Genomic DNA, 18318 nt, shown 5'->3' with positions numbered 1-18318 from the left:
GCAGACTCCCGTGGTCGTACACCATTATCACGTGCAGCGGGACAAGGACTCTGCACCATCGTGCAGTTATTGCTATCCACTGGCAGAGCGGATCCAGATAGCAAGGACAGCCGGGGCCGGACTCCGCTATCATGGGCTGCCGAAAACTGGCACTTGGATACCGTGCGCGCATTAGTTGCGCACGGGGCTAGCGCCGATATCCACGACCACGAGGGGCAGATTCCACTCTGGTGGGTCATCAGTAATCATAACAAGAGACGAGAGTCAAACGGGCAGCATTCGGAGGAATTTCAGCAGTGGCTCGCCGCTCTCGGACCGACACATGGGGTGGAGCCCATGACCAAGGCCCGGCGAACATTTCTAGCCTGGGCGAGTGAACGCGGCGATACAGCGCTTGTACAGGACCTGTTGAAGACGACCTGGGCAGACCCTAACTCCATTGATCGTTACAGGAAGACTCCGCTAGTGTACGCGCTTGAATGGAGTCACTACGAGATAGCGGACATGCTGATGTCTGGCTGCGGAGACGACGCGGACCGTAAGCACGATGTTGTATCACTAAAGCTGATGGTCCAAGAGAGCCGAGCTCGATTGCTGAAACCATTCCTGGAGCGGTACAAGCCAGACCTGAGCACCGAGGATGAATCGAGTCCGATTCCCCTGATGAGGTGGGCGCTGCAGCAGGCTGATCGCTCGACCGTCGCTGTGCTTCTAGAACACAAGGCGGGTGTGGATGGGCTGGAAAACAGCGATTGGTTTGGTCCCTGCAGCACGTCCGGCGCAACAGCAAATCTGTTGTTGGCTCACGCCCGGACCGATGGTGCCTCAATTCCCGTGATGGATATGACTATCCCGGATGGTGATCGTGCCACATTAACAGCATTGTTAAGTCATCGGAGGCAAATGATGGCACTTGATGATGGCTACGATGGGCGCTACAGCCGTGGGCTGAAATCAAGCGTCGCTGTGGATATCATGGTCTCCCGGGATGGACGGCGTGCGGCGCGTTGGATCAACGACGATAATTTGTACCAAGACATAAAGGCAATGCCAAAGACGGCGGATGAGACACATCTCCTGTAAGTTGGTCAAACGAACAATGGCTCTATGAGAAACGTGATGCTGATGCAATTCAGACTCTTCCGGGAAAATCATTATTGGAACACATATTGCCAACTGACCGATACGCCAAATGAGCTACAAATTTCTCTCGGAAATAAAAGTCCTTGTCGAACGTTTTCACTGTTTGTCCGCCTAGACTTGAAAATCGGGACCTCCTTCACCGACGACCAGGACGACGACCGCAAGGTCCGCATTATCGAATGGGCCGTTCTGGAAGCGCCCCAGAAGACTATCCACTACTTCAGCAACCTCCCATACGGATGGATCCCTGAGAGTGACCTGGAGCTGGTGCAGCTGTTTATGCAAACATGGCGGGACGACTGGATCGCATTTTGCCGGGAGGCTCGGGGGTACTTGGGACGGCTGGTATGTTCTCGAGAAGTTTTATGTTGGGCGGCTGCTAATTACGCAGCGAACACATCAATTAACTGCTCGAGGCAAAGATGACCGCCTTATTGACTCCATCGCGGAAAGCATGCGGCAATGGACGCAAATTCAAGCATCGTTAGCCGAGCAGCTCAGCCAGGCTAGGTATTTTGTCACGCAGTACCAGCGGTTCAGCGAGACGCGCAAGTTCAGTGAAAAGATGCAGAGTATGATAGATGGGCTAGACAAAGAGATATCAGGACAGATTGATAAGCTAGAGCAGACGGTGCGCGATTTGCTGCAAATTGTACGCTTCCCTTGTGGCAGTCGGTGAGCGTACGGCTAATTTGGTAGGAATTTGCGTGGGTGTCAATTAATGAGGCGCACCGGTCGACTAGCTTGGCGACGAGCATGAAACGGCTCAGTTGGATTACGGTATGTCTGCTTTCTTGTTTCAATCATGGCGACTAACGGATGGGTAGTTCATTTTTCTTCCCTTGACATTTGCGTCGGTGAGCATACCAGAATCCTCTGACATGTCTAATCTAACTGAGCAGAGTTTATTCGGCATGAATGTGGATGTCCTCAGCGACAACCCTTCATGGCGTTGGTATCTTCTCATTGGAGGAGTTCTACTGCTATTGACGGTGGCAGTATGGCTATCGAGCAAGTTTACGAATGTGCGTGTCCCCGGACCGGTCTGGACTTTCACTTCACTAACCTTTACAGATTGAGCGATGGGTAGAGAACCAAGCAGAGCAGCTTATCAACGGACGTCAGAAGAAAGAGACACTTATGTGGTGATACCCACATTAACTGGTTAAGATTCACACCACACACACCAAGTGATACAATCTCATCAGCCACACTATATACCTACGCATCTCAATGAAGGGACTTATCTAAACAGTGAAATCACGAGCATGCACTCCCTGGCGAGTCAGAAGGGCAGTCAACAGCGCGCGCACATCGGTGAGGATCTCAGAGGCGGTCGTCGGGACGGGAAGGGCGGCAGATCCAGAGGCAGCAGCAGCAGAGGGAGCAGCAGAGGGCGTAGCGATGACGGGGGCAGAAGCAGAGGGGGTAGCCGTGGCAGTAGACTCGGAGCTGGAGGTAGTCGCAACCGAGGTCGTCGAAGCAGCGCTGGTAGAAGACGGAGCAACAGCCACATCCTGAGTAGGGGTAGCAGCGGCAGCAGTGGTAGCCTCGACAGACGTAGTGACAGCAGAAGTGACAGACGAAGTAGCAGAGGTAGTAGCAGCGGCAGCAACAGTAGTCGAAGAACTCTCACCACCACTAGCACTAGCACTGCTTCCATCCCCAATACTCTTCGTCAAATCGCTCTTCTCAATGTAAATCCCACTCCAGAACCAATCCTCGGTCCCATCGCCAGTCAAACTCAACACACCAACATGGAAATCCTCCCCATTGGAGCTCGCACTCGCACTAACAGGACTAACCACCTCCGTCAAGGCATCCGATCCATTCGACGCCCAAAGCCCAACCTTCTGATTATCAAAATCGATATCATACGCAAAGTTGTACCACTTGCCAGTCTCCAGCTCCACAGAGTAATGCGTATCCCCTCCGGCATTCCACTTCAGCGTGTTATCCTGGTACTGCAGCTCCGTGAAATGGCTCTCAAAGAAGGCGATCTGGTGCTCGCTTGACGAGGACGGGGGGTTCGTGCTGCTGGCGCTTAGGGAAAAGTGGTAGTATAGGTGGCCGGAACCCAGGTCGGAGGCGGAGGACGAGGGGGACATTTGAGGGATCAGTTCGGTGCGTTGCATGGATTGGCCTTCCCAGAAGGAGGTGTTGTCCTGTATTATCCCCCAAGGGGGACGGGTTAGTTTGTGGGTTTCGGGGAGGATAAAGGTATGGGAGGAGTACAAGTCTGGTACGCAAACCCTGGGCATCGCTCGCTGCTGGGTTCTTGTAGTCGCTGGATAGGGCTAGGTATTCCGAGGTTTCGCCGTCGCCGTGGATGTACCATTGCCAAGGCGCGATTTCGTTGCTCCATGACCCTGTTGTTTCTTCTTAGTAGTGTTTGTGTGAGGGAAGGAGGGGAAGGAGAAGCAATACATTCATCAAAGTCAGCGACAGTATAGGACGAGTTGAAAACGCCGCTCCACAGTACGGATCCGGCCAGTGTGGAGGCGGGGAAGGCGAGGAAGGCAGCTCCTTTCATGGTGATATCCGCGTGGTATGTAATGAGTGGCTTGTAAAAGTAGAGAAGAGAAAGTGAATAGAAGTAAAGAATGGATGTGACCGGCACAATGAAGAAAAGAATGGTGGTTAGAGAGAGAATGGAATCATGGGCAGTGACAGGTTTAAGTAGGGCTTGGATGCTGGATACAGGCTTGCGGGTAAACTGAAACAAGTATCCGCTGGAGGTTTCATCACCGCCGCTGTTAGATTAAGATTGTTTCAAATTGATCGAACAGGGTCCATGACATGACCGACTTGAGACTGACAGTGGTAATCAATTGATTATGTTTAGTTTAAGGGTGGCAGCTATGCAGACGCTAATTGGTTGTGCTCTGTCCATGCTTGTCGAGTCCACACATAGGTTATTATAAGTTAACGCCTTGCACATGTTTGCCCGCTCCAGCACGTCCACTCAGTGCCTAATTGTATCTTGCTCACAACGCAAGAACCGCCTCCTTCAGCTTGGCGAAATTAGGCGTTCCCAGCCCCGTCGCCGGATCCCATCCCGTCGTGGCATTCCAGCTCGCCCACGGGATCACTCCAGCGCCCTCCACATCGCCTTGGCAGCCCACTGCCTCGCCACTGGTAATATCGTTCAGACTCTTGTAGCCGCTAGAGTACAGCCAAGGGTTCAAGAAACCCAAAGATGTCTTGTTAGCCCGCAGACGGGCATCGTTCAGCAGCGCCACGACACCCGCAAACACAGGACTAGCGCCAGAAGTACCAGCCACAAGGCCGAGCTCACCATCGATATAAGTCAAGTAGCTATTGCACATTAGCAGATGCCCATACACTCTTTTGAAACCGATACATACTAAGGAGATCCTGCAAACGCAGACACGTCAGGGAACGCGCGACCGCTGAAGTTGGTGTATTGCTCGTAGTACTTCTTCGTCGATGCCGAGATGTACTTGTCCAGGTAGGTCCCCACCTGGTCCGACTGGTATGACGGCTGCGAGAAGTAGTTGCTGAAGCCACCAGAGCTGTCCACCCAGGCGACTTCGGGCACGTCTTGGGTGCCACCGACCGCGGTGATGTAGGGACATGTTCCTGGGAACATGGGGGTGAATTCGGTCTTGTCGGTGCCGTCGTTGGACATGCATGCGCCGCCAACACCTGGATTTGTTAGTGTATTCGTCATGTTAATGGAATGGGGGAAGCTCACCAGAGTCGCCAGACGATTCAAGAATGGAGATACCACGTGTGCCCATCAGGCCGATCAGGTTGCACACGCGAGTGGCGTAGGCGATGGGGACAGTCTATCCCGTTAGCAGGCATTTCATGTGGAAGGTAGGATGCTTACATCTTCGTCATCGCCGTATGAGTTGCTGATGACTAGCGGCAACTCGTCGTTGGTCTTGGCCAGCAGATACTCGTAATACTGCAGGTAAGGCTCGTTCTCGTCGGTCGTGGTCTCGACGTCGGGAATGAACGGACTGATAAACCTGATTAGCCTTGATTCTGTCTCTCGTCTTCAGAATACTCACGGAGATCCACCGGTAATATACTCCGTCACCGGCAAAGGATGAGAAATGCCAACGATGTTCTCCACATCAAGGTCAGCTTCACCATCAGGATCATTCTCCTGGTTGTTGATTCCCCCGTTGATGGTCTCAATAGTGAAGCTCTGCTCCGGGATGTCAAAGTACTGGGTGAACAGATCCAAGTCCGAGTACAAGGCCGACTCGTTCAAGAAACTGCCAAACCCAACACGACTTCCCGAAGATTTCTCGGGCGTGTAGTCAATGCTATACTGCTCCTTGAGACAATCCGGGGTGATGTACTCGCACACATCACTGCTTTTGCTGCTGCTCTCCTTGGTAGTCTGCGAAGAACGCACAGCCGCCGAGCGGGCAGCGTTAGATTTCCCAAAGAAAACAGTTGGCGAAATGAGGTCAATGGACCCAGCCAGATCATCAGGAACAGAGTACTTCGTCGTGCGCAGCTTCTGGGTAGATCCGCTCTTGTACACCGAGAAGGTGGTGTTGAGAAGCTGATTTGCTGTGCCCACAGTGGTGGCAAAGTTCAGCAGACCACCTTCCTTATGGATCTTGGTGACGCCATTCTCCTTCAACCAAGAAACAACAGCAGCGTCATCAGCGAGGGGAAACTGCTCATTGATGTCGTCCAGATCCAAGAACTGGCCGTACGTGTCCTTGCCAGGGGTGGACACGGCCAGGAGCTTCTCCTCCAGCTGGTCCAGGTTCTGGCGCGCCAGAGCCACAGATAGAGAGATGGTGGAGCTGGTATCAGCAGCCTCGACGAGCTTCCAGTCACTGGGGACAGACTTGATGGTCTCCAGAACGACACTGCCGAGCACAGGGGCAGCAAGGGCGAAGCCTGCCGAGAGGCGGGAGAAGGCGACCATGGCTGAGGAGGGAAAAGCAAAAACGACCCTGGGTGGAGAGCAGAGCAGACAATGAGGAGGGACAGTCTGTTTATTATAGATGGGGTAATTTGATCAAGCCATTCTGCAGTAGATTTGGGCCGTCGGAGGGCGGGCGGGCTCCGGCGTGGTGGAACAGGTCACGGTGCATGATGCATCCCTTGCATGCAGGGACGCGGTGAAGACATTCCCGCCAACCCTATAATTCCCCTGGAAGTTTGAAGCCGCCAGAAAGCTTATAATGGGACGAATTACCACACAATAACTGCATCTCAGTACGAGAATGAAGATAAGATACCCTTTACAAGTCTGAAAGGATGCAGATGTTCCTGCAGCAAATGCAAGCTACAGCAGAGCTTAGCCGCGGCACCCGGCACTCGGAGGAGCGACGGAGTCCGTCTGGGAATAGATTAATCGGCAGAAAAAGCACTGCGGACACTATGGAGACACTAACGGCACAGATAGGCGTTCTGCAGCAATAGTGGCTTATCAAGACCATAATTGAGGGGAACCCGCTCGGATGATACCATTGTTTGCCGAGATGGCCAGGTTTCCCTCGTGAGGTGATGCAAACCGTGAGGGGAATGTAGTATTGTATGCAGCTGCCTGGATAACGCCATTGATTCCCTTTTGCTCGGATAAGAAAATTTGGTAATCGCAATCAAACTCACATTAGAACAATAATCAAGTCTCTAAGCAATCACACAAGAATAATGCCTCATCCCGCCGGGCTTATCCCAACCATCACTTCCACTACTTCCGCTTCACTGTCTCCACAACCCACTCGATCCGTCCATCCTCCGCCACCTCTCCGAACATAAATGTCTCTGCAGCACTCACTTTTCCATCTGGCATCGTCATGGTAGAGCAGTGTCTATCCGCAAATTGGTTTCCGTCGCGCAGGAACTGCGTAATCTTGAGCGTCACACTCCCTGGTGGAAGACTTCCTCGCAGCCACTTTATGTGTGCAACAAAAGCGGAGAAGTCGCGCGTTGTCTCATCGTCGCGTTGTGTGAAAGTAGGCGTGAATAGCTTGGCCAGATCGGCTTCGGTAGTCTCAGGAGGGCCGCTGAAGAGGCTGGTTAAGGCCGATTCGAAGGTGGTGGCTTCGGAGGCAAATGTGGTGGAGGACATGGTGTGTGTCTTGCAGTATCCTACTTGGCTCTTGGGGCAAATCGCAATGTATAAATCAAATAATTGTAGAATCCGATGTTCTTCAAATTTTTGTCTGGTTATGGCATCATAGCAGCTCTGCATGACATATAAATACTGTTGCATGATGGGAGCCTAACATACATTCACTTAGGGCTTACGCCAACTGAGTTGTTGCCTTAGATGACCACAATTAGTATTGCTTTTAGAAATGACGGTAAATCTACTATGCCTGTATACAAACCAAATGTCTTTGTTTGATTCGCCTTTGTTGACAGATCGTGTATGCTGACGTGAGCGCTAGTGCTACCTAGGTACTATTCTGTGTTGGGTATTCCAAAGCACACCACAGAAACATTTCTCTTGTCAATGTTTAGCCCAACTTCTGACATCATAGCTTTTTAAAATCATATACCATCTAGATACGGCCACTTTATAAGTCAGCTAGAAGGGACTGCGAACAGTGCTTACACGTGACAGGTGTCAAGAACATTTCGATCATCAGCATCACCAACAGCATATGCCGCCTGGTATCGCTTAGTATCCAGCGCCACCCAGTCCTTATACCCACGAATCCATTGCTTGCAACCATCCACAAGGCTACATAACTGTGAGCTTGCATCTTGCAAGATCTGGTATTCCAGCTTCTGGAATTTCTCCAGCTTTCATATACACTCGCAGCTGTATGGTCAACACTCTCCTGCAAGGTGTAACCATCCGCCGCTAGTACACCCTGTTCCAGAACTAACCAGGTTGGCGTGCCTCAACAATGAAACTGTGAATATCATTCGCCAAGCAGATATTATGGTTCGTATAGCGACAAAGTTTCTGCACATCCGGTCGATAGAACTCCTCTCGACTGACGGGACCACAGTTCGATGCATCTGCCAACGCTAGACAAGAACCCGCGCCACTTGTATGGCGGCGGATGGATTCAAATTGGCTCACCCCTACCGGCTCTTCCTGGAGATGATACAGAATCAGTAAGCCGGCAGTCGTAGCCCAGAGCCTTACTTCCTGGGCGAAACGCTCAAAATGTTCCGCTGATAACAGTTGAGGTAATGACTGGCAAATGTCAAGCAACGCCAGTTCGCCATAGACAGGCTCGGGCCTTGCGCAGTTGAAAGCAACCACGTCGATCATGGCGGTCAGGTTGGAGAGCGTGTTTGGCGTCACAAGGTCCACCCTGTCGAGAAAGAGATCGTCCGCAACAAAGTACCATACGAAGAATTTCGAGATGACTGACAGAAGCTCGGGTGCCGCCTTGGGATGGCACCGGGCTGCTAGCCAGGCGTAACGACTGCGCTTCACTCGCTCGCGGTAAGCTACGTCGACCAACAAGCCCTTCTGATCGGCCCAATCAAGCATGATGGCTTCGAGGAGGAGCACATCTGCTGCGATGTCTCCTGCCCATGGGATGTGTACTATAAGAACCTTAAAAGTGCCAAGCTGAGCTTCCAGATTGTGTCGATTCATGTTATGTATAGAATAATATAGAGATCTCGGATGTTTGTGTGATTGTAAATAGGCACTTATGATAGAGTCCTGAAGTTACCGACAGAGAGGAGGGACACTTCCACCTTATGCACAGTAGACCTTGTATTTGTGACACTTGGCTTTCAGTTTTACTCCTTGCCGTTGACATATTCCCTGCGTAGATGAAATCCCCCTTCACATAGAGCCGCTAAAGATGAGTGAAGATGGCACTTGAAAGAGGCCCTGCCGTGACCATTGAGTTGCATGTACTATGTGCTGTCATCATCACACATACTGTCAGCCATTGGAATCCTGAGACGTCAGTTATTCTGACTAGTGTCCAATAGAGTACCCCCACTACGATGTCTGTCACCGAATGCGGGAGGGGAGACGTACACGTCCCTATTCAGTAGGTATAGATCAACAGATCCTTTTCTTTGTGGTAACCTGCTGTGCAACCTCTCCCAAACAGACTAGGCCTACTTTGTCTCAATACCACTCTTACCCCTTTCTATAATGACTACTCTTTCCCCGATAATCAATGTTCATCATCTGTTGGAGTCTCACTAACGTACCGGATTATGGCTCTCAAGATTACTTTCTCAGCAGCGGTTATGAGATTCGAAGGCACTGGTAGGGTGGAAATCCACACTGAAATTTAGCCGACCTGGACGATGCAGTGATTATAATTCATTGGTGACAACAAATGATTCCACGGCAGCTAGTCATTCAAGTTGTGTTACACACATTGTCAAATTGATCTATTCTGTTATGCGCCCAGGAAAGGATGTAGGGGATTCACATCCATTCAAGACAGCAATATTCATAGCGACAGGAACGCGCCTCACAGATTATTGTCCAGCATAATCTAGGAGAACAATTAGTTCGCACCGAGTATTGGAAAGATTGTCTGTCAAACTCTCGTACCCGGCCTTTTCAACGTATTCATGTTGTTTAGCGTCTGAATCACTTGTTTCAAGCCAACTGTGGTTCGATACACGGGAATATCTGTCCTACACCCTGTTCAAGGCGGAGTAAACTCTGATCATTCTTCGATGGAGCTGCCTACAGCGACGACTCTCATCGTCATCAATTTCTGCTGCAAATGATCTAAAGGTAGCCACTGGCAAGCATCTATTCCTTTTCTGCGCCTTGCCCCTTACTGCCGACGCTGACGCATATTATTCCCTTGACAGAACTGTGAGCCCAACACTACGGGTGGATGACATACGCAGTATCTGCAGATCACTTCAAACTCAACTCCAGCCAGGGATAGTACAGATGAAGTCTTCTGGCATACAAATGTGGCACAGAAACGTATTCTGTTGAACGGAGAATTTTTTTCACGTACTGAAGGGGGCAGTGATACGATCAGCAACATGATTACACAACCGCTTTGATGGTCCAAGATGGTCCAGGTACCGTCTCTGAGCTACTAGGAGTAGTACTGTGCATTATGTTTATGTCACGACTATAACCTTTACTTCTATCCTATATTGGAGTAATGAAAGAAATGCCTACTCTAGTCTGCGCAACTTGGGTGGTGAGATAGCCGTTATGTGGCTTGCACGTACACAGAACATACTACTAAGTGCCAATATATAAACATATGGCTCATGAAGTCCAGTCTCCCCCAGAAATGGGGTTTTGAAAGGGCATCAAAATTGATACATCACATAGTTAGACACCATTTCATCTCTCCCGTGACTGTTCTCTCAACAAGAATGAACGATCATCGACAAAGACCCGACTCCGTGGATCCTGAAACTGGATCAGCTCTCTCTCCTTTTCTCTACTTGATTCTCGGACTGATCGAACACAGTGGGGACCTCGAGGCAACCCGCAGTGTACTGCATGAGCTTTCTGTGGAGATTACGAGGCAACTTGAGATGTATAAAAACATGACGAAGGTGAAGAATTGATTGTTGGCGAGTATTCTGGCGAACCTGCAGAATGACTTCTCTTCTCAAAAAAGTGAGAGTAAGAAAGAGGATACGCTGGAGAAGGTGTTGCGTATGTGGAGTGGCTATCGGGATGAGGCGTGGAGGGATGTTCTGAACTGAACTAGGGTTAGAGACAGAAAATTTGGACCTGATCTCACATAGTCGGCACATTTGAGTACTAGGAAGTATAGCGAGAAGACTACATCCCGGATCGAAGTTCAAATCATAGAGTCCATCTATATTTCTACCTCTCTACCAAAAGTCCAATCATGCACGCTATCTCGGTCATAACAACATATAGATACATAACAACAATGGTATCAACTGAAAGACATATCAATCTTTCCAAGCTCTATCATGTACACATGCCCAACAAGAACCCTCTACAGACTCTGCTTACCAGCAGTCTCAATTGGAAGCAGCACCATGGCCACAAACGAAACCAACAACAACGCACCCGAAGCATAGATAGGCGCACTGGGGTTCGCAGAAGCATAAATACCAATGATAGGAGCACAGAAACCAGCAATGCGGTTCAAGCAACTAGCTATACCCGAGCCGGTACCGCGGTTGGGAGCGGGGAAGACCTCGGGGGTGTAGGCGTATAGCACACCATACATGATCATCTGGGTAAAGGACTCGAGAGCAGAGCACACGAGTTGAGTATCAGATGTCTTGGCTGCAGTGAAGCAGAAGAGCAGGACGGCGGTGATCAATGTCGACAGGGCCATTGTACCTTTCCGACCGACGTACTTGACGTCGACCATGTAGAGGGCCAGAATAGGGCCGAAGAGTCCGGTCACGGAGGTGATAGCGTAGTTACGGTAGGTGATGTATACGGAAGACGAGGAGCCGAGGTACTGGGGCAGGAAGGCGTTGAAGAGCGTGTATCCCATGCCGATGGTGGTCCAGCAGAGCCAGATGAGGGCGGCTGGTTTTCATCGTTAGTTCTTGATGGGGGCTGTTGCTGATGATGTAAGGGGAAAGCTTACTGGTGATTCCAAGACGCTTGGACGAGAACAAAGGTCCGATCTGCTGCACGGAGAACTTGGACAGCGAGCGCTTCAGAATTTGCGTGGAGGAAAGGTTCTGTTCCTTGCTATCTTCGGTAGCTCCGCCGATCTCTTGCAAAATTTCCACCGTGAGCCAGGTCTTCTTCTTGTTGTGATGGGCAACACCGTGAATAGCTGCGACTGCGTCCTCATCCCGGCCCTTGGCGACTAGAAACTTGGGCGATTCGTACAGCTTGAAGAAGAAGAATCGACACATCCAGAACACCATGGTGATGGCACCCAGAGAAAGAACAAGGTATCTCCAGCCCATGTTGTTTTCCTTGGTGCAGTTGCTCGAGTCAGAGCAAGAGTAGTTGGGGATGAAAGCCCAGGCCAGCATACTGGCAATGAAGGTACCCACTGACCAGAATGTGGCCAGTGAACTCAAGATGTTTCCTGAAGCACCGGGCAAGAACTCGAGGAAGATGGCAGCGTCGACAGGCAGATTACCACCTACTCCCAATCCCAAGCAAGCGTAGAGGGCACAGGTACTGATACTCTGTTAGCCATCGCGACATTTCAGGGGTAGGCGGGAACATACCCAACCCAGCTGGGACCACCGCCCGATGCGAGACCAAACGCGCCACACAAGAAGAGAGTCGTATTGAAAGCCAATCGACGTCCAATCATATCAGATGCAAGACCCCAGAAAGTGGCGCCAACGATCAGACCAACAAACAAGGAGCAGGTAGTAAAACGAACGTAGGATTCGGAGATGCCGAATTCCATAGACAAGGGGGTTAGGGTCAGGGCAACTCCCTACGTAGGCCGTGTTAATTCGACTGCATTTCATTCGACAGTGTCAGTAAATGAATTGCTGTGGTCTCACCTGTAGCCAGAGGCTGTAGGAAGAAACTTGTTAGCACAGCTTGAACGAATTCTAGGAATCAGTCGACTCACTTGTCAGCAGTCCAACCAAATCCACACAGGATATAAAGTTCCCACTGATACCGACCCATGCCGATATCTTGGATGGCCTTGTTGATAATCTTGGCCTTGCCTGCATTCATCCAGTCAGACATCCAGATCCTTCGGTAAATTGGTAGGAGGGGGTCCTGGCTGGGAGAGAGAGAATAGCCGGCTCCTTGGGGGTCGAAGATCGCCCATTACGAGGCAACAGAAACATACGATCATAAACAGAGTTATGGCCCGATGCAGAGACGGCAGAGTCGACTTCTGCACGAAGGGCCTCGAGGGTTAGCGTAGTGCTTTCGGGTGCGGAAGCAGCACCCTTTTCCTGGGAATCTAAGCTGTTGACATTGGATTCGGCATCCTTCTCCGTTTGGGGAGTCGTAGTGGGGGCATCGGCCAGAGGGATCACGACCTCAGGGATCTGCGAGCGGTCTCGCTGCCAGTTTTTCCACCAGCTACCCATTTTGATCAGGCGTTCCGGAGATAAGTCGCAAGGGGGTAACGACGAGTGGGATGTGGCGCGTGGCTAAAAATAAAAACGTATCGACCTAAATTGTCGCTGGGGTTGTATGCCGGGGACCTAAATAGGGCACGGTATGCCTTGTCGCCGGGGCTAGATTCGATTGTTTGGATTGCTGCTCTGGAAAAAACGATTCGAATCTCGTCTGTTCTTACAACCTAGTAGACCGTGAGTAGGAGAGGTTGTCGCAGGGCGCTATCAGGGCAGACGCTAGGGAGTGCAATGGCGGGCAGGCGTGCAGATAAGGGCATCCGAGGTGCGAAGGGAGACCGCGATGGTAGTTGGCGCAATGGAATGATCACAAAACAGGTCGCTCTCTGGGTTTTTGCTTGGGCGCGTGGTCGGAGTGTTCGTGTCCGTCTTTCAGTCCTAGAATGACTATGTCTAGTGTTGTGACGACACCACACAGAAAACACTCGGAAATAGTTTTTGTTTCGTATATAAATTCAGGCTGGTAGCCGGGTATTGACAGTCTTTTGTAGTCCAAAAGATGACACGCTTAAAAGAGAAATGCTAGTTGATTCGGTCGCAAAACAGGAATCAAACTTGCAACAAAGGAAGAGGAGTAACAAAATACTACCTCAGGATGGGTCGAGATGTGGAGAGGAAAGACCGGGAGGAATGGGATGGGAAGGAAAGCCGTGGGACGACGGGAGGGGGAGTTGTTGAACCCTATATAAACTCCACGATTCATGCGCCGCAGGAAGACTGGGAAAAAGTTTGACATAACATCAATGCGTAACAGGCAGGTCCACAGCACCCTTAACTACTAGGTACGAAGTACCCCGCTTGCCGCCAGTGACCCAGGGCAGAGCTGATGCTGTCGCTTCGATTGTTTTTGCTGGTTGCCTCTGTACGAACACGAATGGCACTCTCGATTGAGTGTGAAGAGCCGGATAGATGTCCGATGTGGACTGTGTCGCATTGGGAATGATAAGGCTAGTCTTAAGGGACTGGGAGATGCAGGATAGCTCTCCTCATGGCGCTTTGGGTTGAGGCAGTTTGCCTCTTGCTACTCGGGTCGACCTGGTTTGGTGTGCGTGCGAGCGCTCTCGCAGGTTATGCGGATGACGGTGGAGAATGGGAAGGGGCCATAGAAAAGTGAGAAAGGGGAATGAAAGCAGGACATAACAGAAAAATTTTTCAGGATTGTATGATTCGATGTCGTTGGGGTAGACTTGCAGTTTTTAACATCATCCGTGGATGGGTCATCATCCCAGTGGATAACCTCATATCCAATAATGAGCCAGTCAGGTCTTACTGTCTCCATCAAATCGCACGTGCCAAGACCCCTAAAACGGTCAAAAGAAGAAGGTGAAATGAGAGTCCGAATGTTGCCGTCGGCTTCATCCGCGGAACCGGCGCCACAAGGGCCCCTTGAGTGGTGCAACGGATTAGCCGAGTATCCACCAAATGTACCCTCATGAGTCCCTCCGGTCGTCCTCGGAAAAGCGACGTCATTCCGATTTCTCACTAAAGAGAACGGAGCAGGTCCCGTGTCAAAAGTGCTTGAGATCTTCGCCGTTCTCTCGTACCGAGGAATGCTGGTGATTATTGACATTCTTTGAGAATTATCCCGGTGGAGAAGTAGGGAATCTGGCGTCGGATCAAGGAATTCCCGTCGGACTGCCTCAGCTGATCGGCATTACCGGTTGCGGTCACTAACCAGATGGGCTGGTCACTTGCGACGCGCGTTATTAGTGCTCAGCATCACTACAAAATATTAGAGAGGGCTTAGCCAGCACGGGAAATCGAGCCGCTGGCGCTTCTTGGTGGTTATATGACACGGTTTAGGGTTTCTAACTGGCTCCCGAATGTCTGTCTACCTAATAGCAGGGCTTTGCGTACAGCTAGACAAAAGAGGTGCCTACTCCTGGAGTGAACGTGTGTCATTCAAATTTACATATCCGCATGTTTCAGAGCATTCAAGCCATAGGTCTAGGTTGCTAAGGCTCCAACGAAATTTCTCACGAGATGCCCAAGAAGGTCCTTGACTAGCGCTTCTGCGCCTTGCCGATCAGGTACTTGGAGAGGCTCCGCGTAGACTATAAACGCGCCACTTGAGGGAAGAATTCGATAACAACCTTAGCAGAAAGATTTCATCTCATAATACTCTTATCAGTAGTAAGGCGCTTCACAATGCCTTGGACTGAGCACGTGGAGACAAGTGGTAATTCTCTCTTGTGGGTCCTAGTTTTACAAAATATATGTTCTTACGATTCATTTATACTACTGTTGTTCGGCCGCCTAGTTATAAGATGGAACCTACCAATGACGCATGAAACAGCGACAACTGCAATTGGAAATGCCATTATTGAGCTTCTGTTTAGTAACAGCTGCACGTTATCATAATCTTTGTGTACTCCTGATACAATTGACGGTTTCGAATTTTTGTCTTCCGAGTAAAGAGCTGGAGTAGGAGCTCACTAAAGTGACCCATAATCACAGTCATGAGCGACATACGTCCTATAGTACTATTCATTGAAAGGACACAATCCTTCCCAGCACGGCATAATAATCCAGACGACTAATAAATATCTAACACCAGATGCAATAGCCCCAAGAAAGGACCATGATGCCCTTTGACTGACACTCCAGATCTTGTTAACCGAAAAACGTCAACAGTGCATGGCTCAAATGGCCCACTTGCCTGCATACTCTCTGTCATATGTAGCTGTCTGACCAGGGTTATTACTAGTCAATACCAGGACCTTCCAAGTTCACCATCTACCCACTATCTTTTTAATGCGCTGTCAATATTATGGACTGATAGCAATGGCTACCAGGGAATCCTCTACATCTCTCCTGAATACTAAACCTACCAAGAACTGAAAATGTCAGATATACTTCGCTTCATTTTCGTTAACGTGATATTCAGTTCGTTGATTTATGCAGACTGCTAAGCCATGAGGATAACATGCTGCACTTTCTACAATTGCAGCAAGTGAGAGTTATTGCAGGACGGTAAAGGAAGTCTCCCTGCGTCCCCCAAAGGCTCGGGAAACATCGGCTGAACATCAAGGCCTGCGAGGAGGTTATCAGTATACCGGAGTATACCGGGGAGTAGAGGTTGGCGATTTAGTGATGTTTTCACCCGTTACCAGGCAAACAGACACATAGTCTCGGACAATCTGGCCTGGGTCGCTGTCTGAAGAGAGGGGTAAATGTGTCAACTATCGGACTGTAGGTCTACCCTCCACCTCTTCCCGTTCCATCGATGCAGCAAGATACTTTTGCCTGCCTGTGATTTGAAATAATGCGGCAAAGGACATTTCTTGATCAAAAGTGCACAGTATCAGGACCCGATTAGTCACTACTCACCAGATCGATACAGGCGCACATGGGGTAAATCGAGGGATCGTAGTGAAGATTCAAAGCTTCCAGTTTGGGCCATCTGGGTTTCAAAGGAACAAATCTGTTGTTAACAACGGGACTTGTATTACCATGATGTTCTCTGTAGTTGAATACGAGCTAATGTCTACCTGTCATAAGAAGTATCCTGCCATTTATATTTTGTGTTTCACACGATAAACTAGACAATAAGGCATTAATTTCGGATCGAATTGGGCGCCAAACAAAAACTATTATACCATGAAACCCCATGCGAAACAATAGTCAAGTATAGAAAGAAAAAGCAACAGACGTTTCATAGATACGGAGCAGTTTCCTTCTCACACCAAGCCCAAAACCTCTCCGCCGTCCCTGCCCCTCCATCACGCTTCGACACCAAGGCCTTCTGAAGATGACAAGGGATAGGGCCGAACCTCCCCCAGGGAATAATATACGCTCCATTCTTCTCTTCCGTAACTTCCGGAGACAGCGCCGCAAAGAGTTCACTGTATGCTCCGTATCGGGGACCTTTGAATATCCAGCCCTGCGTATTGTCAGCCAGGAGTTGAGGTTCTTGCGGGAAAATGAGAACGTACCATAACCGTGGACTGAATAGCAGAATTATGTCTTTGTAACTCAGTCTTCATGAGGCCGGGATGCACGCTCTGCGTCTCATTAGCATATATCATACGAGTTAATGATAAGGGCCAAACGGACCAAACTGAGAATGCCATCCCCACCATACCGCTTCGCCATCTCCTTGGCGATAAACATATTCCCCACTTTACTTTCCATATAGTTCTGCATCGCATCAGACAGAACCTTCGGAGAATCACTTTCATCATCGAAGATAATTCCACCGGGTGCCGCAAACGAGGCCAACATGGATGATAGCCACACCACGCGCACACTACCCGCAGGAGCCGTGGCCGCGGTGCGCTGAGTAAGGGGAAGAAGGAGTTTATTGAAGAGGTAGGGACCGAGACAATTTGTTCCCATTTCAAGATCATGGCCCTATATCACATATCAGCCTTTCATGTTTTACCCATCAGTTTGTTGTTATTGCTATGGGGCAAATACAGTAATTGTCCTACTGCCCGCCGGGGGAGTCATGACCCCGGCATTGTGAATCAGTATATCAAGGCGGTCTTCCTGTTCCAATAACCTATTGGCGCTTTCTTTGATGCTCGCTAGGTCGGACAGATCTAGTTGTAGGAAGGAGAGGCGACCACGGCTATGTGCTCCCTCCGTGGAGGTCTGGATCTCGTTGATAGCCGTGCGGGCCTTGTCGGCAGATCGGGCTGCGATGTAAACAGTGGCATTTTTTGAATATAGAATGGATGCTGCGTTGAAACCGACTCCGGAGGTTGCACCAGTGACGATAGTTACCTTTCCCGTCAGGTCGGGCATGTCTTTCTCGACAAAAGTAGGGTTTGGGGGGAAGATCTGGCCGAGGGCGGGTGCCATTGTGTGCGTGCCTGTGAGTGTATGCTCGAGTGTGATGGTATATTATCTTGGAGAATATTAGAAAATGTTGGATGATTTGGAATGGGAATTGAGACGTATACCTGGATCATAATAGTGGATTTATACTAGGTGAAGCTCTCTGGACCCTCAGTCCGGAGCCACAATTCGGGAGGGCGGGACCATCTCCGGCGCTAGCATCTCCGGCCCGGCGCGCCAAGCCCGGCCGATCTTGGAGTGTCATTGAGCCCAATACACGGAATGTCTCGGTGAACAAGCCTGTATCATGGCCCAGCTCAGATGGTTCCAACAGACTAGACATTTCTGGGGCTGGGTATCCAAGTAAAGAGTGTGTATGCTATGGAGATTTCAAAGACGACACTATGA

General features: G+C 50.1%; 8 protein-coding genes across 8 annotated transcripts; 1 reads left to right on the top strand and 7 right to left on the bottom strand.

Moving 5' to 3' along the window:
* The first annotated feature begins 1947 nt into the window (after positions 1-1947).
* Positions 1948-2341, top strand: BO83DRAFT_174341 (uncharacterized protein). Its single transcript, XM_025526425.1, has 3 exons — positions 1948-2000; positions 2046-2168; positions 2218-2341. Exons 2-3 carry the CDS (start codon positions 2058-2060, stop codon positions 2290-2292), a joined length of 186 nt encoding a protein of 61 aa, XP_025391745.1. The 5' UTR covers positions 1948-2000; positions 2046-2057; the 3' UTR covers positions 2293-2341.
* A 49-nt stretch (positions 2342-2390) lies between these two features.
* On the bottom strand, positions 2391-3676 carry BO83DRAFT_434683 (glycoside hydrolase family 131 protein; the record flags this gene model as incomplete). The annotated part of the gene is made up of 3 exons (XM_025535821.1): positions 2391-3308; positions 3379-3512; positions 3571-3676. 3 exons carry the CDS (start codon positions 3674-3676, stop codon positions 2391-2393), a joined length of 1158 nt encoding a protein of 385 aa, XP_025391744.1.
* A 288-nt stretch (positions 3677-3964) lies between these two features.
* BO83DRAFT_375518 (S53 family peptidase) lies at positions 3965-6091 on the bottom strand. The gene is made up of 5 exons (XM_025530475.1): positions 5184-6091; positions 5000-5132; positions 4862-4955; positions 4512-4812; positions 3965-4461 (listed from the first exon to the last, which is right to left on the bottom strand). The coding sequence occupies exons 1-5, from the start codon at positions 6062-6064 to the stop codon at positions 4131-4133; spliced, it is 1740 nt and encodes a 579-aa protein (XP_025391743.1). The 5' UTR covers positions 6065-6091; the 3' UTR covers positions 3965-4130.
* A 653-nt stretch (positions 6092-6744) lies between these two features.
* Positions 6745-7307, bottom strand: BO83DRAFT_375517 (uncharacterized protein). Its single transcript, XM_025530474.1, has one exon. It carries the CDS (start codon positions 7214-7216, stop codon positions 6836-6838), a length of 381 nt encoding a protein of 126 aa, XP_025391742.1. The 5' UTR covers positions 7217-7307; the 3' UTR covers positions 6745-6835.
* Positions 7308-7978: 671 nt separating this feature from the next.
* Positions 7979-8773, bottom strand: BO83DRAFT_457721 (terpenoid synthase; the record flags this gene model as incomplete). Its single annotated transcript, XM_025537112.1, has 1 exon — positions 7979-8773. The coding sequence occupies exon 1, from the start codon at positions 8708-8710 to the stop codon at positions 7979-7981; it is 732 nt and encodes a 243-aa protein (XP_025391741.1). The 5' UTR covers positions 8711-8773.
* A 2126-nt stretch (positions 8774-10899) lies between these two features.
* BO83DRAFT_434680 (MFS transporter) lies at positions 10900-13080 on the bottom strand (the record flags this gene model as incomplete). Its single annotated transcript, XM_025535820.1, has 6 exons — positions 10900-11584; positions 11646-12196; positions 12247-12464; positions 12535-12547; positions 12606-12705; positions 12834-13080. The coding sequence occupies 6 exons, from the start codon at positions 13078-13080 to the stop codon at positions 11037-11039; spliced, it is 1677 nt and encodes a 558-aa protein (XP_025391740.1). The 3' UTR covers positions 10900-11036.
* A 926-nt stretch (positions 13081-14006) lies between these two features.
* BO83DRAFT_174273 (uncharacterized protein) lies at positions 14007-14824 on the bottom strand. Its single transcript, XM_025526424.1, has one exon. It carries the CDS (start codon positions 14696-14698, stop codon positions 14150-14152), a length of 549 nt encoding a protein of 182 aa, XP_025391739.1. The 5' UTR covers positions 14699-14824; the 3' UTR covers positions 14007-14149.
* A 1959-nt stretch (positions 14825-16783) lies between these two features.
* Positions 16784-17934, bottom strand: BO83DRAFT_434679 (short-chain dehydrogenase; the record flags this gene model as incomplete). Its single annotated transcript, XM_025535819.1, has 4 exons — positions 16784-17011; positions 17064-17132; positions 17185-17481; positions 17548-17934. 4 exons carry the CDS (start codon positions 17932-17934, stop codon positions 16784-16786), a joined length of 981 nt encoding a protein of 326 aa, XP_025391738.1.
* Between the last annotated feature and the right edge of the window lie 384 nt (positions 17935-18318).

This window comes from Aspergillus eucalypticola, assembly GCF_003184535.1.
Source record: "Aspergillus eucalypticola CBS 122712 chromosome Unknown BO83scaffold_4, whole genome shotgun sequence".
NCBI lineage: Eukaryota > Fungi > Ascomycota > Eurotiomycetes > Eurotiales > Aspergillaceae > Aspergillus > Aspergillus eucalypticola.
The sequence above is the reverse complement of the archived record's forward strand: the minus strand, read 5'-3'. Positions and strand labels throughout refer to the sequence as shown.